We start from the raw sequence: 15,297 nt of genomic DNA, 5'->3' as shown, positions 1-15,297 counted from the left end.
GCCAGGCAAGGGGTCTGATGTGGCTAGAACGCACTGGAGGGAAGAGATGTCAGAAGCTTGTAGAAGCAGAAGCATGGCACCTTGGGCCACAGACCCATCAGTAAGAGCAAGGGAAGCTGGGTAGCGTGGCTTCCTTGCTCCCTCTGCTTTTCTTGGTCATGGTGTCTCCAGAGAGGTAGCCTGTATAAAGCTGCCCAGGACCCATCAGTAAACCCTGTGGTAGTCGGCTTATGTGCCCAACTGTTGAACAAAGCAACTGTGGCATTATTTCCCCAGCTGATAGCATAGTGCTTGGGGCCCTGAACTATCCAGCCCTCTAAGCCTTGGGTACACTGCAGATCTCAGCTTTTCCCATATAACTTTTATAAGTTTTTCTTGGCAGGCCAAGAAAAAAGGCTGCAAAGCCCTAGGTAATTGAAAGTCCCACTTTGTCCTTGTGGACAGATCCCAGATCAGAAAAGCCTAAAAGGGACGACAGGCAATGGGTAACTCTGAAGCAGCACTGTAAAGGGTACATGTGAACATGAGGGTGGGAGAGAGGACTAAAACCTTTGCCCCCTTATTCTTTCAACTGCCACCAAGCAATGAGCACTCAAGGACACTGCTGCACCTCTACCCCACTACTGCTTGCTTACCCTTCAGGAAGCAGCCACCTGTCCTGTCCCTCCCGCTTCCCTTTAAAGATTTACTTATTTATTTTATGAATATGAGCACACTGTCTTCAGACACACCAGAAGAGGGTATCAGATCTCATTACAGATGGTTGTGAGCCACCATGTGGTTGCTGGGATTTGAACTCAGGACCTCTGGAAGAGCAGCCAGTGCTCTTAACCACTGAGCCGTCTCTCCAGTCCTCCTCCCCCTTTCCATCTCTAAAGGGACCTTTGAATCTCTTGAGGAAGGCCTAACTGGCCCACCCCTACCTCTCTAGCCCAGATCACCTCAGTACCTGCAACTCTACATGGGATGCCAAAGTGAATTACCTACAGACTCCAGGCCACCTGTGTCCAGGAGCCACAGGATGTAGGGAGCCTGGAATCTTCTGAAACTACCAGATAGCAAAGTCAAAGCAGACCTTTGGAACATCTCTGGACCACAGCTGCCACCAGTTATCCCCAACAGCCAAAGTGACCATCCCAGGGCAGGAGACACATGACTGAGCCAACCTACTGTCCTACAAGCTTTGCTATGACCCTGCAGAGGCAGTGTAGTGGAGAGCTATTATGTAACCACCTATGGTTCCCTTTATCAGGGCCGAAGGTGAATATGTGACTAGTTGCTTCCTCTCCTCCCCCACCTCCAGGGCTCTGCCCCTGAACAGTTCATGGACCCAAGGAAGAAGCAGCAGTGACTGTCTAGGGCAGAGGTTCTCAACCTTCCTAATGCTGGGACCTTTTAATACTGTTCCTCATGTTGTGGTGATCCCCAACCATAACATTATTTTTGTTGCTACTTTATAACTAATGTTGCTACTGGTATAAATCATAATGTAACTATCTGATACACAGGATGGTCTTAGGCAACCCCTGTGAAAGAGTCATTCAATTCCCAAAGGGGTCATGACCTATACATGAGAACCACTGCTCTAGAATATAAGCTCTCTTTACCCCCTCTAAGGGACGGTGCTATTAAATTTTAAAACAAGGCCTCTTCTCAGTTCTTTACTCTGGTAGGTCTCTTCTTTCTTTTCCATCAGTGCATATGAATGAACATGGCTGGGAACCAGAGCAATAAGAAGCCCATCAGGGTTTGTTCTGAAATGACAGATGCAGGATTCCTGCAGCTTTATTGATGCTACCAAGAGGTTCCCAGCAGCCACAGCACAAAGGCTCCTGCAGAGTCCCCATCCAACAGGCCTCTTCTGTGGAGACCATGTCCTCACCCTGACCCTTGACCTCCATTATCACTTGCTCCTGTGACCTGGGCTCCAGTCTCCATCCAATGGTCTCAACAGGACTTCAAAGCATGTCTACTAGTTTGAAGGTTCCCTCAGGTTTTGCAGGAACCACGTGGACAAAAGTCTTGTAGAGCACAGCGCCCTTGGGCAGACTGGTGACCAGATTCACAGCCTCCAAGTTTTTGGGATTGGGCACGTAGACTTCTTTCGTGTAGCGGACTATCCCCTCCTCCAGGGCATACAGGCACTTGTTCCTCCCAAGTCCCACCTGCAACACACAGACATGGTCAGCTGGAAGAAAACAAGTGTTCTGTCTCTAGTCCTTACACCAGATTTCTCCTCCAAAGTAAAGCCTGGTGCAAAAGTGCAGGCTCTGAGAGGTTCCTCTCAGGTTTCTTTCTTCCACTGCTTGGCCCTTCCTTGCCTCTGCTTCCTTCACCAACTCCATAAGAGAGGAGGGAAAAGAAAACAATCCTAGGGAGCTGGAGAGATGGCTCAGTGGTTAAGAGCACTGACTGCTCTTCCAGAGGTCCTGAGTTCAAGTCCCAGCAACCACATGGTGGCTCACAACCATCTGTAATGAGATCTGATGCCCTTTTCTGGTGTGTTTGAGGATAGCGACAGTGTACTCATGAAATAAATAAATCTTAAAAAAAAAGAATTCATATCTAATGTCTTTCCCCAACCCCACAAGGGGTGCACGTGTGTGTGTGTGGGGGGGGGGGTGCCTCACTATGTAGTTCTGGCTGGCCTGGAACTCAATATGTTGACTGAGCTATTTTTGAACTCAGAGATCTGCCTGCCTGCCTCTGACTTCTGAGTGCTGGTTGAAAGGTATCCACCACTATGCTTGTCTTTGATGCTTACGATTTTAATTTTATATACATAGGTGGTTAGCCTGAATGCATGTCTGTGTACCACTTGCATGTCTGCTACCAAAGAGAGAAGAGGGTGTCAGATCCCTAGAGCTGGAGCTACAGATGGTTGAGAATCCATTTGTGGGTGTTAGGAATTGAACCCAGGTGCTCTTAACTGCTAAGCTGTCTCTGAGCCCCTTTGATTTTTTATTTTTTTTCTCTTTCCTTCCTTCTTTCCTTCCTTTCTTTCTTTTGGTTTTTTGAGACAGGGTTCCTCTATGTAGCCCTGGATGTCCTGAAACTTGCTCTGCCGACCAGGTTGTCCAGAGAAATGCTTGCCTCTGCCTCCCAAAGTGCTGGGAATAAAGGCATGCACCACCAGGCCCATTTGATGTTGTTTTTAAGGGAAGAAAAGGAATTCATTGAATCTGGTTCTGGCTACATAAAAATATTTCTTCCTTTTAAGTCATAAAAGGAGAAATGTCTATTAAAATTATAAATTGATAAAAACAAAACCCATAAAAAACACATGTATCTGTAAGATGTACAGCACTTTCAGAAGATAACTGTATTTAAACCATATTATTTCTAGGTCCTTAGGCAGCTGCAAGTGCTCGTACATCATTTTATTTAACTTTCTTTCATTTTCTATGGAAGAGAAAAATGAGACCCAGGGCATACTATGATCTGATGGTAGGCAATCTCAGCTTTAACTAGGGATCCACTACTCTCTGAGCCTCTAGCATTTCAACCATAAAACAGAGAGGATATCTACCTCATAGGGACAGGCTGAGGACATAAGACATGCATATGAAAAGGTGCCTAGGAAAGACAAGAAACCGGGAGAGAGCATAGAACAACTCACATGGGCGCCTGGGTGCCATCTAAATTGACGCTGAGTGCCAAGGATGTTGCCAGCATGAACGTAGTGACCTAAAAGAGAAGTCCACAGTGAGATGACTCTGCGCCAGCATTCACAGGAGCCCAGCAAAATGCTGAGAAGTCACGACAGCCCAAGGGTCCCCACCAACCCCCAAGCCTGCTCCAAGATGGACCTCCAAGATGGTCTCACATAAATAGTGCCTGACCCCTATCCAGCAGACTCTTGTCCAGTTGCATGCCAAGAAACTGCAACTCACTGGGGCCCCTGCTCCTCCCTAGATCTACCTCTTTAATGTGAGGACAACTGCTAGGGTGAACTGCAGAGATATGGGGTGAGTGAGGCACCTGAGTGGCATTTTGGCTCCTCTAAGAGCAGGGCAGCAGTGTAGGATGAGGATGGAAGACAATAAGGAAGGCACAGCTCACCTTCCATTTTCTTGATGCCATAGTGTTTGCCTGGTGATTTCCCACCAAGGTTCTTAGAACTGCCACCTGTCTTCTTGGATGCGTATCTGACAGCAAGTGCTGTGGGTGCTGTGGGACTCAGCAGGGCTGTCAATGCAGAGAAAGCAGAAACACTGTTCAGAGAGGCTCCCAAATACGATGTGCTTTCTTTGCCTCTATGGACCATTTGCTAAGCTGAGAAGTAGCAAGGGAGATGAGAAAAAAAACGAAAGATGTGTGAAGGAAAAGAAATGCTAATGTGTGGTGTTCAGGGAATGCCTGGGCAGAGAGAATCATCCCTGGAATTGGCCCAGCGGTAAGAATGGTTTGGGGGTGGGGGGTTGTTATTGGTGGTGGTGGTGTGTGTGTATCAGGGAGAGCAGGCAGTGAGCATAGATAGGGAGAGAAACAGTGTGGGCTCTGGCTCCTGACACATTCAGTCCAGATGAGCACAAACAAACAGCATGAAACAGATGAAGTGAACACCAGACAGCTGCCTGCTTAATGATTCAGACTCCTGCCCAAGGGAAGGGCCAGAACGAGACGTGCAGGACTTCTGCTTCAGTCTCACCACCTTCTTAGCTATTCGCTCACCCCTGAACCCCAAACAATTGCACCAGAACAGTAGCCAGTCAGAAGTTGCTACCACAGGCAAGTGGCTGTTTCAGAAAGGTCTTTTCTTCCCAGAGCTCATAAGCCAATGTTCAACCGAGATCAGCAATAATCTGACCTCTCCACTCATCATCCCAAAGGACTCAACATTTATTTTATAAGGATTAATGATGTGGGAGGCGTTGAAGGGGGTAAAGATGATCAAAATACACTGTATACATGAACCAAATTCTCAAAGATTAAATAAAAATACTTTTAAAAGAACATTATCTAAAATGCATACTAATGGGGCTGGAGAGATGGCTCAGAGGTTAGTGGCAGTGACTGCTCTTGCATAGGACCTCAGTTCAGTTTCTAGCGCTTTTGTGGTGATTCACAGCCACCGGTAGCTCCAGCTCTAGGAGATCCAATGGACTTTTCTTACCTCTGCTGGTACCAAATATATCGTGTGATATGCATAGATACACACAGGCAAAGATTCATACATATTAAATAAAATTCAGGCTAACATGGTAGTTGGCTGTCTTGTTTTAGGTCTCTGGGCATAGTTGTAGGATCTTACGATCTAGTATCAGCACATTTAGAGATGCTTTATGGGTGTTTGAGACATAAGTTCATAGTACTGGTTACCTAAGTTTCTCAAATTCCCATGAAAACAGAGAGTTGCAGAGAAACAAGACCAGACATAAGAACTCAGAGTGGGCCAGGCTGAACATGCTAGCACATGCGAGCCTTTGATCCCAGCACTTAGGAGGCAGAGGCAGGTAGGCAGATCTCTGTGACATCAAGGCCAGTCGGGTCTACAGAGTATGTTCTAGGACAGCCAGGGCTACATAGTGATACACTGTCTACAAACATCACAGAAGAGAACTTATGGAGACATGTTCAATGACCAGCTATGGAACGGAATCTTCCTAACTTTAATCCCCTCCCCCTCTCCTGTAGACCTTGAATTTGCAATCCTCTGGCTTCTACCTCACATAGAACTAGAGGTTACAGGCATACACTTCCTGACTTCATTCCTTCACTTACTGGTAACTGATGTTTTGTTTTGTCTACATTATTTCATTCATAAATATCTGCTCTTGTGAAAAACAAGAATCTACAGGTTACTTCTCTTTCCAAATTTTACAGACCAGTAAGACTTGTGCAATCTATCTTCAGAACAAACATGTCATATTCACCCACTACCCTCTAAGTTCTCTACCATCACCACTAATATCTTGGCCAATTATCCTATAGCAAGTTTTTCCAGATGCTTTTACATGTAGGTTATTTTACATATTTATAGCCTTTGAGACTGTGACCCAGGCTGGCCTTGAATCTGAAGCAATACTCCTGCCTCAGGCTCCTGAGTGCAAAGATGAAAGTCACCACCATTCCTGGTCCTACCGATTCAATTCTCATTTATTTATTTGCACCCTGCCTGCCTCCTCTTAATTTGTTCCTCAAAATGTAAAGCTGGATCAAGGCACTTTCTTGCTTTCTATCTGCATGGGGTTCGTTGGGTCTGTCTCTTTTGGGTCTTAATTGTTATCTCTTCAAAAGACTTCCTTGGTCCCCTAACCTAAGACTCAACACTATTTACAATCACAACTAAGTTACTCACGTGTTTACTGGCTAAACTTACAAGGCGTTAGGAATCATGTTTATGCTGATACGCTGAACAGGGTCTCATCAGACCTAAGCGTTGGTCATGGTCACAGAAACCTGAAATACCCAGCACTAAGACGGCAAACTACACAGTGAGAACCTACCTTAAAAGCGAAGAAAGGAAAAAAGCTAGGACCAGACTATCTGCTGAATGACTCGATTACATTTTTGAACTTAGTCTTCTTCATATACGAAGGGATCCACGTACGCCCAGAGGGACAAGAAGTCTAGAGTAACTATCCACCAACAGACTTTCATTCTGCGCTGCCACCCTCAGCACAGCACCGCCCACCACGTGTCACGTGACCGGAGACAGTTGCCCTCCAAAGGTCCTGAGCCACACACTCATTCCCTGTATCTAGAGTTCACCATGGGCTCCAGTTTCCGTTTCCCATCTTCCCTGATGTTTCGCCCCGAAACAGCCACAGTGTTAAGCTCTACCTGCTGCCCGCGTTCTCAGCGTAAGCGCCGCTGCCGCCGCCGCCGCCGCCATGTTTCCCTCACATTCACTTCCAGGCTGGGAAGTCTGTTTCCGCTACCGGGACAAATCTACTTCCGGGTCCTGCATACAATTTAAAGAGTGGCGGGAGCAATAGCAGGTGAGTGCAGAGCTCTTGGGGTTTGTGGTTAGGACTTTCGGGAGCTTCTACAATGGACTGTGGGCCTCAGAGTCGAGGAGTGCGGCCGTCACGGACGTTTGTACCACTGCAGGAGCCACACGAAGGTCCCTAGGGAGGAACCAGGATGATGCTCAGCCATATTCTATGCCAACTGGTTGTAGATGCACAATTTTATTTAATTCCTTACAAACTTAAGTTATTTGTATTATGTTAAACTGAGATCTAGGAAGGCTGCAAGGATTATCCTGGGCCACAACCTACAGTCACTAATTACTTGTTGAAAGAACGACTCTTGCGTGTAACCCAGCAGTTCCAGGCCGACTTCACCGTACACACAAGAGAACTGTGAAAACATACCCATTCAAAATATCTGTAGGTGAATGTTTGTAGCAGCACTATTCATGATAGCCAAGAAAGGAAAGCGTGGTAACTGTCTATCGAGCAATAAACACTGAAACAAAATGTGACATAGCCTCGCAATGGAATATTATTCAGCTGTAAAAACGAGGCAGTATTGGTGCATAGTATGGCCACAGAAGGACCTGAAAGCATGACTGTGAAAGGCAGTATTGTGTACTTTTATGAAATAACTATGTAAGTCCATAGAGGCAATGGATCTTATTTTGTTTTTAGGTGCTGGGAGTGGGAAAGAACTTTTTTTAATTAAAATAATTTTTTTAAAATAGTTATAGAATCACTCTTGCTTTTGAGAAGTCTTACTGTATCATGTAGGTTGGTCTTGAACTCAAAATATCCCCCTCTATCTGCCTCCCAAGAGATGGGATTACAATTAGGCACCAGCATGTCCAAATTATAAAGGATTTCTTTTGGTGGTGACGGAGACATTCTGGAATAAGATGATGATTCTGGTAATGATTACACAACACAAATATACTAAACCCCATTAGTCTGAATGAATGATGTATTTGTTTATCTGTCAGTTGTAATGCTGGGGATTGAAACCTATACGTGGCCCTATACTAAGCAAGCACTCTGCCATTGCTACTCCAACTCCTAATGTATAGTTTTAAGTAGTACATACACTATTTATGTGAATTGTAAGGCTTTTCTTTGTTTGCATGTGTGAGCACACATGAGCACATGGGTGTGTGTACAAGCATGTGTCCCACTGTGTAGGTTCTAGGAACTGAAACCTAGCAAGGTGACACACATCTTTGCTCACCAAGCCATTTTATTTACCTATGTTTTTATTTTTATTTTTTTAAATTCATTTATTTTTTATTTTATATTGATGTGGAGGTCAGAGAGGGCATTGGATGTCCTGGAGCTAGGATTACAGGCAGTTGGGAGGAGTGTCCAGTGTGGATGCTGGGAACTACACTTGGACCTCTTTTTTTTAATATGTTTCTTTTTTAAGATTTATTTACTTTATTTACTTCATGTATGAATGAGTTCACTGTAACTGTCTTCAGACACACCAGAAGAGGGTATCAGATACCATCACAGATGGTTGTGAGCCACCATGTGGTTGCTAGGAATTGAACTCAGCCTCTGGAAGAGCAGCCAGTGCTCTTAACCACTGAGCCATCTCTCTAGCCCTACTTGGACCTCTCTAAGAGCAGTTTAAACTCAACTGCTGAGCTGGCTCTCCAGCACCAGCATGGTTTTTGTTTTTGTTTTAGAAAGATCTCCCGTTAGGGGGTCAGTGAGATATGACTCAAGTGGTAAAGATGCTTGCTGCCAAGCCTGATGACCTGGGTTCAATCCCCAGGACTTATACTGTGGAAGGAAAGAACCAACTCCCTAAAAGTAATCCTCTGATTGCCACATATGGACTGGGACATGTATATGCCCACACACATCCACAAATATTTTAATGTTTTTTAAATGATCATGTTAAATCAAGAATTATTGTGCACACTTGTCATCCCAGTGTGTGTCAGTGTGAGGCAGAGGGATCTGGAGCTCACACTTATTCTCAGCTGCATGAGTTCAAAGCCAGCCTGAGCTACATGAAACTGTCTCCAAAAAAAAAAAAGCTCTGTCAAATGCAGGGATCAGCAAGGAGAGAGTATTGGGTTTTTGTTAGTATTCCCATTAAAGTTTTCCAACAGTAACTGTTTTGACTATAACTCTCCATGACCTAGAAAGGTGGTATCAATGTGGCTGTTGTGAGTTCAGATTGAGTGTGTCAGAGCATGTTCTATTTCTGATTCCCTGAACACATCTATTTTCATAAGGCTTGGCCTTATGAGCTTGTCTAGTGGACCATTATGAATAGTCTCATGTGTGTTTCATCTTTCCTTTTAGGCAGCTAAGTTGATAGCTCTAATGGGATGATGGCTCTAAGAAGGTTATCCCTCTCTCTGCTGTCCACGGAGAGTGATTCTGAGGAACTGCCCACATTTGCCTTTCTGAAGAAGGAACCATCTTCAACTGACAGGAATCCACCTCAGAGAGAGAAGAATGTAGTTGTTGTTGCCTCAGATTCTGAGGCCTCCTGTCCCCCATCACCAGGTTTGAAGGCTCCATCGTGTGTCCCCAAAGCAGTTGAAGCTCCCATACAAGCAGGGTCAGTCAGAGTGCTCAGCAGTAGCAGTGAGGATGAAGATGGGTTTGTCCCCCTGGCTGAGAGGATTGCGTGTAAGCTTTTGACGAACAAGCAGCTGAGCCCTGAGCATGCTAGCTCCCCACTCAAAACAGGTTTGGACCAAACTAATGACCAAAATAATGCAAGTGTACCATGTGACTGGAAAAAGCAACCACGTCCAAAGATTCCTAATGTTCCTCTCCACAGTGCCATAGAGAAGAGTCTAGCAAATGACAAGGACTCTCTCTTAGACAATCAGTGCCATCAACTTCCTGCCCAACAGACTACCTGCAGGGAATTGGCAGTCACCAAAACAAATCCAGACCTTCCTCTACCCAAGAAGAGAAGCAAGCACATTCGGACAGTCCAGAGCAGAGGCTCTCAGGGATGCTGGCAGCCGAAACAGGCAAGCAGGAAGGAAAACACCCCAAGGCAGCATGAAAAGAAAAAGAAGGCAGAGATGGTCAACAGGCTCAGAGCCCAGAGGCCAGAGGAATGCCTGAAGCACATTGTGGTGGTGCTGGATCCAGGTCCTCCCAGATTCCAACTTCCCCTGAGCCCAGATGTCTGTCCTGGACTGTTCCATGACTGGTCCTTTCCTGTCTATTACAGTACTTTTACAGATGGAAGGTGGGGGCCAGCTCCTGGGAGCTCTGCAGGCCATGGAGTGCAGCTGTGTGATTGAAGCACAGGCCATCCCTCGAAGCATCACTTGGAGGAGGAGGACAGAGCTGGAGCAGGTATGAGCTTCCGGCTGAAGGGTCTTCTTCCCCTTTATCCATTAGCACTGCAGGAGAGACTGCTGCATTGCCCTGGTTGACACTCAGTGGCATAGCTGTTACTGTCCCTAAGTCTAGAGGGATGTGGAGAGGAAGTGTTTAGCAGAATCCAGAAGAAGAATTTAAAGGAAGGTCAACTTCAGAGAAGCTTCGGGCCTTCCTAGAGTGGTATAGGTATACTGACCTCCAGGTGACACTGTTATGAAAAATCCTGGGAGATACAAGTATTCTGAGTCCTTTTCTTCCCCTCCAGTTTCCCATGCAACTTCTTAGCTGCGAGCGCAGGGTCTGGGAATCAAGTAATGTCTAGACATAGCCTAAGTGGAATGGGACTTAGTGAAGTCCCTAGTTCTCTTGATTGGATGAAGGCCCCTGAGGCTCGACTGCTGGACTCTGCAGGTTGTCATGTGTCTGTGCTTCAGTTGCCTGTTGCAGAGTGAGGTAACTGGTAACATCTCTTATCCCATCTGAAGGGCCTAAATGGCACCAGCATCTTGTAGGCTCACAGCACATACTCAGCTTCCAGCCTGTGCTCCCCACATTACTATACAAATTACTATACAAATTATTCCAACCATTCCTCCTCCTGTGAATCCAGCCACTCTACCACTCAAGAGTTTAGAAATGAAACATTGAGATGCTTGTTTTTTGGCCCTCATAACTTTCTCAATAACAGGTCACTTGCACATTTAACCTGTGTTATTAGCAAAACTATAATCATGACTGGGCATAGTGGCACATGCCTTCAATCCCAGCACTTGGCAGACAGAAGCAGGTAGATTCTGTGAGTCTATATAAACCAGTTTGGTTTACATAGAGATCAGTCTGGTGATTTCACTACCTAGGAAGACCCTGTCTCAAAACAAACAAAACCTCTTATATTCATAGAGCAGTTTATCTATGAAGACAGCATACATTCTGTCATATTCCTGTCATGGCTGTCCTGAAGGCTGAAATCTCTACACTTCACAAGTAGAAAAGGGGATCAGAAAAGTTGGCTACTTGGTTCAGGGTCACGGGTGTAACTTGACCCCAGAGCTCCTCCACCTGCACCCTGTTGTGTTAGTCTTGTGTAAGGCTGTAGAGACCATAAGAAAACTATACAAGTCTTGCTCCCAGTCACTCCTCAGAACTGTGTTGCCGTGGGGCGGTAGGCCCTGAAGCGCCCTGGCTTTGACTGAGCCTTCATTCTGACAATTTTCTTTTTATCTTTTTTCCCTTGTTTGGGACAGATCCCAGGGCCTCATGTATGCTAAGCAAACCCATAGCCAGCACCACTTTTTTTCTTTCCTTTTTTTCTTCCTTTTTTTTTTCAAATCTAAGACAGGGTCTCTCTGTAGTTCTGGGTGGCCTCAAACTCAGAACCACCTGCCTCTGCCTCCCAAGTGCCTGGCAATCCTTTCTTGTTCTTCTCCCTCTCCACCCCCCACCCAACTCTCTACTTAGGCCAGACTGGCCCTGAATTTACTTACCTACCTATGCCTCCTAAAAGCTGGGATTAAAGGTGTGTGCCACCACTCCCAGCTTTAAGAAAAAAAAAAGTATCAGTTGTGTATAGATCAGTGGGTAAGCTTGTGGTATCATGTTTCTTCTTCTACCTTTATATGGGGTCCAGGTGTTGAACTCTGGTCACCAGTTTTATGTGGCAAGTACTTCTAGCCACTAAGTTATCTTGCTCATCCTGTTCCTAGTCTGCTCTGAGATGCAGTGAGCCACTTGAATAGGGCGGGCTAGGATCACAGGTGGTTTTTCTTGCCACCATGACTTCATTCAAGAAGGATATAGAGCCATTCATGCAAAAGATGCAGCCCACCTGCAGGAATCACACCTGTTGATCTTCCTGTGCTGTGTTCTGGTCTTGGCAGGATGGAGGTGACTGGGTGGAGGAGCCAACAATCCTGGTGTTAATCCTGGCAGAGGTCTTTATGTCCATGGTCTACAACTTAAAGCAGGTGTGGTGTGTGTGAGTGTGAGTGTGAGGCATGGAATGGTGCCAGCCTCTATCTAAAGCACCAATGTTAAAGCTCTTTCTGCCACTTCATGCAGGGAAATCCTGGCAGCACTGAGAAAGGGAAAGAGACACTTCAGAGCTTTGTAACTGATGTCACAGCAAGGACAGGGAAAGCATTGTCACTGGTGATTGTGGACCAGGAGAAATGCTTCAGGTATGAATATGCCCTAAAGATAAAGAGTTTAAAGGGACAACTTATGGGTTACCAAGTGTTATTCACCCTGGCTACATTCTTTCTGCAAAGTGGTGTCCCTGACAAGCCATGGAATATGCTGGCCAGTTGTCCTGTAATACTTCTGCCTAGGCTCAGTTTGGGGCTATTGTTCTGGTTTCCCCCTCTGCTCCAGGGCTCAGAATCTCCCAAAGAGAAGGAAATCAGGAATAGCAAATAAACAGGCCAAAGAGAAGCATCAGCCGAGACAAGAATCTAGCTCAAGGCTCATGGTGTCCAGGGTAGACATGGAAGAGGTAAGAACTTCCTGTAGTCCTGCTCAGGTGAGTGCTCACTAGTTATCTAGGTAGGTCTCCAACCAAGACTGAGTAAAAGGCTCATTAGCACTGATGTCTGCCTTGAATAAATGGAGCCAAAAGGTTGAGTATAGTAGCTTCAGTGAACATCGAGATCCTCCATTCTTCCAGTCTGTTGTTGCCTTTGGGTTTCTAGGCATTGGTGGATCTGCAGCTATATACAGAAGCCCAGGCTCGGATTGTGCAGAGCTGGGGAGAGCTGGCTGACTTCGCCTGTGCATTTACAAAGGCTGTGGCTGAAGCACCTTTCAAGTGAGTGATCTGCCAAGTCCCCCCCCCACACACACACTAAGTCTTGCTTTTCCCTTGGTTCTTCTTGCTACCAGAGAAAATGTGTCCTTCTCTTAAACTCTGCTACCAGCCTAGTGTGTCTTTTGAGGCAGAAGCCAATCTTATGCTGGAGATCCAGAGCAAGAGCCTCAAAATCTAGGGGACTAGAGAGTGGTTAGGAACACTTATTGCTAGACTGTTTCCAGCACCCACATGGTAGTTCACAACTGTCTGTAACTCCATTTTTAAGGGATTTAACATCCTCTGCTGACCTGTGAGGTCAGAAGTGATGCACATATATACACAGGCAAACACTCATATACATAACATTAAAATGAAAATAAATCTAAAAAGAAAGCCTCAATTTCAGCACTTTATAAAAATATTCTCTTTAACTCAGAACAAGTATATTCTAAGTTGATGCTGTGTTACCAAGATTCACTTAGGTCAAATCTTGAGTGAACCTAGTCAGAACTGAAAACTAAGGGACCTCAGAGGAAACCCTGTCCAAGTGCTTTATTTTACATTGAGGGAACTAAGACCTGAGATTGAGCTCTTCTTAAGCTCCCAGCAAGCAACAACCTGAAATAGATTCCATATTGCCTAATACCCAGGCCCCCATGCTACTCCTAGGCAGTACAACCCCATCCTATCAGTGACACACACACACACACACACACACACGCTACTCCTAGGCAGTACAACCCCATCCTATCAGTGACACACACACACACACACACACACACACACATACACGATGCCATCGATACCTTTTCTAATAAGAAAGGCTAGTTGAAGGGGTTGTTTTTTAACCTTTTTGTGTGTGTATGCACGCCTGTGGGTGTAGACAAGAACCCTAGATGTGGGTTCATACTGGAGGATGCAGGAACTCCTTTGCCACGGCAGATGTAGGAGTAATTGGCCTGTGCTCCCAAGGATTCTGTCTGCACATCCCATCACACAGTAGGCTGGGTTATAGACGTAGCAAGCACTTTACTCACTCAACTATGCCCTCGGGTCCCAGGTGCAATCTTCTTTTCGCATGTCTGAGTGTTTTGCCTGCATGTGTCTGCATAATCTGTGTGCAGTGCCGAGGGGCAAAAGAGGGCATCAGATCCTCTGGAGATGGAGTCAGGTGGTAGTGAATGCTGGAATCAAATCTGGTACTCTAGAAGAGTAGTCAGGGCCCTTAACTGCTGAGCAATCATCTCCCCAGCTTCACTAAATGCAATTTTAAAAAGAACCCTGCAACCAAAACTCTGCTTGAGAACAAAGAGACTCAAAACTGGCCCAATGTAACACTAAGTCTACCCCCAAGTTACTGGAGAACGTTTTAGTTCACAATTAAAGGCACAAATAAGTAGGAGAGAGAAACTCAGGTCCCCAGTGGTATCTTTGCAGGAAGCTCCGGGATCAAGCCAGCTTTTCCTTCTTCCTGGAGAAAGACTGGGCTGGAGGGATGAAAGTGGACCGGGCTGGTAGGGGACTTGCACTGATCTGGAGGCGGCAGATTCAGCAGCTGAACCGAGTCAGCTCAGAAATGGCCAGTGCTATTGTGGATGCCTACCCATCACCACAGCTTCTGGTACAGGTATGCTGCTATGGGTGACCTAGCTCTTCAAACATCCTTGAGGGAAGTTGTATTGAGGGGCCAAGTTATATTGTAGGTCAGTAGTGTAGATTGGCTGGCCTGAGAAAGGTTCATCTGCCTGAACTTGACCTTTCTACCATCCTCACCAAGGGATGGCCAGGGATGGGTGGTATGGTATTAAGAGGTCATTTATTATGTCCAGGCTTATCAGCGGTGTTTTTCTGAGCAAGAACGCCAGAATTTGCTGGCTGACATACCAGTGCGACGTGGGGAAGGTGTGACAGCTACCTCCCGCCGTGTTGGGCCAGAATTATCCAGGCGGATCTATCTTCAAATGACCACAGTGCAACCAGATTTCATCTTAGACAGTGTTGACTAATATCCCATTGCAACAGTTTGAAAGCTTCTCCAACCTTGGCACCTGACAGCAGAGGGGCCAGAAGTACCTCCTAGCTACAGTCAAGGAGCAAGCCTACCATCCCTGGGAACTGAAGGCTGAGACACTCAAATCCACCTCCACCAACTTACTGTTCCTCTCCCAGCAAGCAAGGTGACATGGACAACCATCCCACCCCGTCTCAGTTGACCCTCACAGCACAAAG

General features: G+C 46.0%; 2 protein-coding genes across 2 annotated transcripts; one reads left to right on the top strand and one right to left on the bottom strand.

Moving 5' to 3' along the window:
• Positions 1-1,740: 1,740 nt before the first annotated feature.
• On the bottom strand, positions 1,741-6,852 carry MRPL27 (mitochondrial ribosomal protein L27). Its single transcript, XM_080922823.1, has 4 exons — positions 6,787-6,852; positions 4,063-4,188; positions 3,620-3,687; positions 1,741-2,165 (listed from the first exon to the last, which is right to left on the bottom strand). Exons 1-4 carry the CDS (start codon positions 6,836-6,838, stop codon positions 1,959-1,961), a joined length of 453 nt encoding a protein of 150 aa, XP_080778949.1. The 5' UTR covers positions 6,839-6,852; the 3' UTR covers positions 1,741-1,958.
• A 2,413-nt stretch (positions 6,853-9,265) lies between these two features.
• EME1 (essential meiotic structure-specific endonuclease 1) lies at positions 9,266-15,074 on the top strand (the record flags this gene model as incomplete). The annotated part of the gene is made up of 8 exons (XM_080922912.1): positions 9,266-10,046; positions 10,129-10,256; positions 12,161-12,247; positions 12,342-12,460; positions 12,654-12,774; positions 12,971-13,086; positions 14,506-14,695; positions 14,898-15,074. 8 exons carry the CDS (start codon positions 9,266-9,268, stop codon positions 15,072-15,074), a joined length of 1,719 nt encoding a protein of 572 aa, XP_080779038.1.
• Between the last annotated feature and the right edge of the window lie 223 nt (positions 15,075-15,297).

This window comes from Micromys minutus, assembly GCF_963924665.1.
Source record: "Micromys minutus genome assembly, chromosome: 10".
Classification (NCBI taxonomy): Eukaryota; Metazoa; Chordata; class Mammalia; order Rodentia; family Muridae; genus Micromys; species Micromys minutus.
The sequence above is the reverse complement of the archived record's forward strand: the minus strand, read 5'-3'. Positions and strand labels throughout refer to the sequence as shown.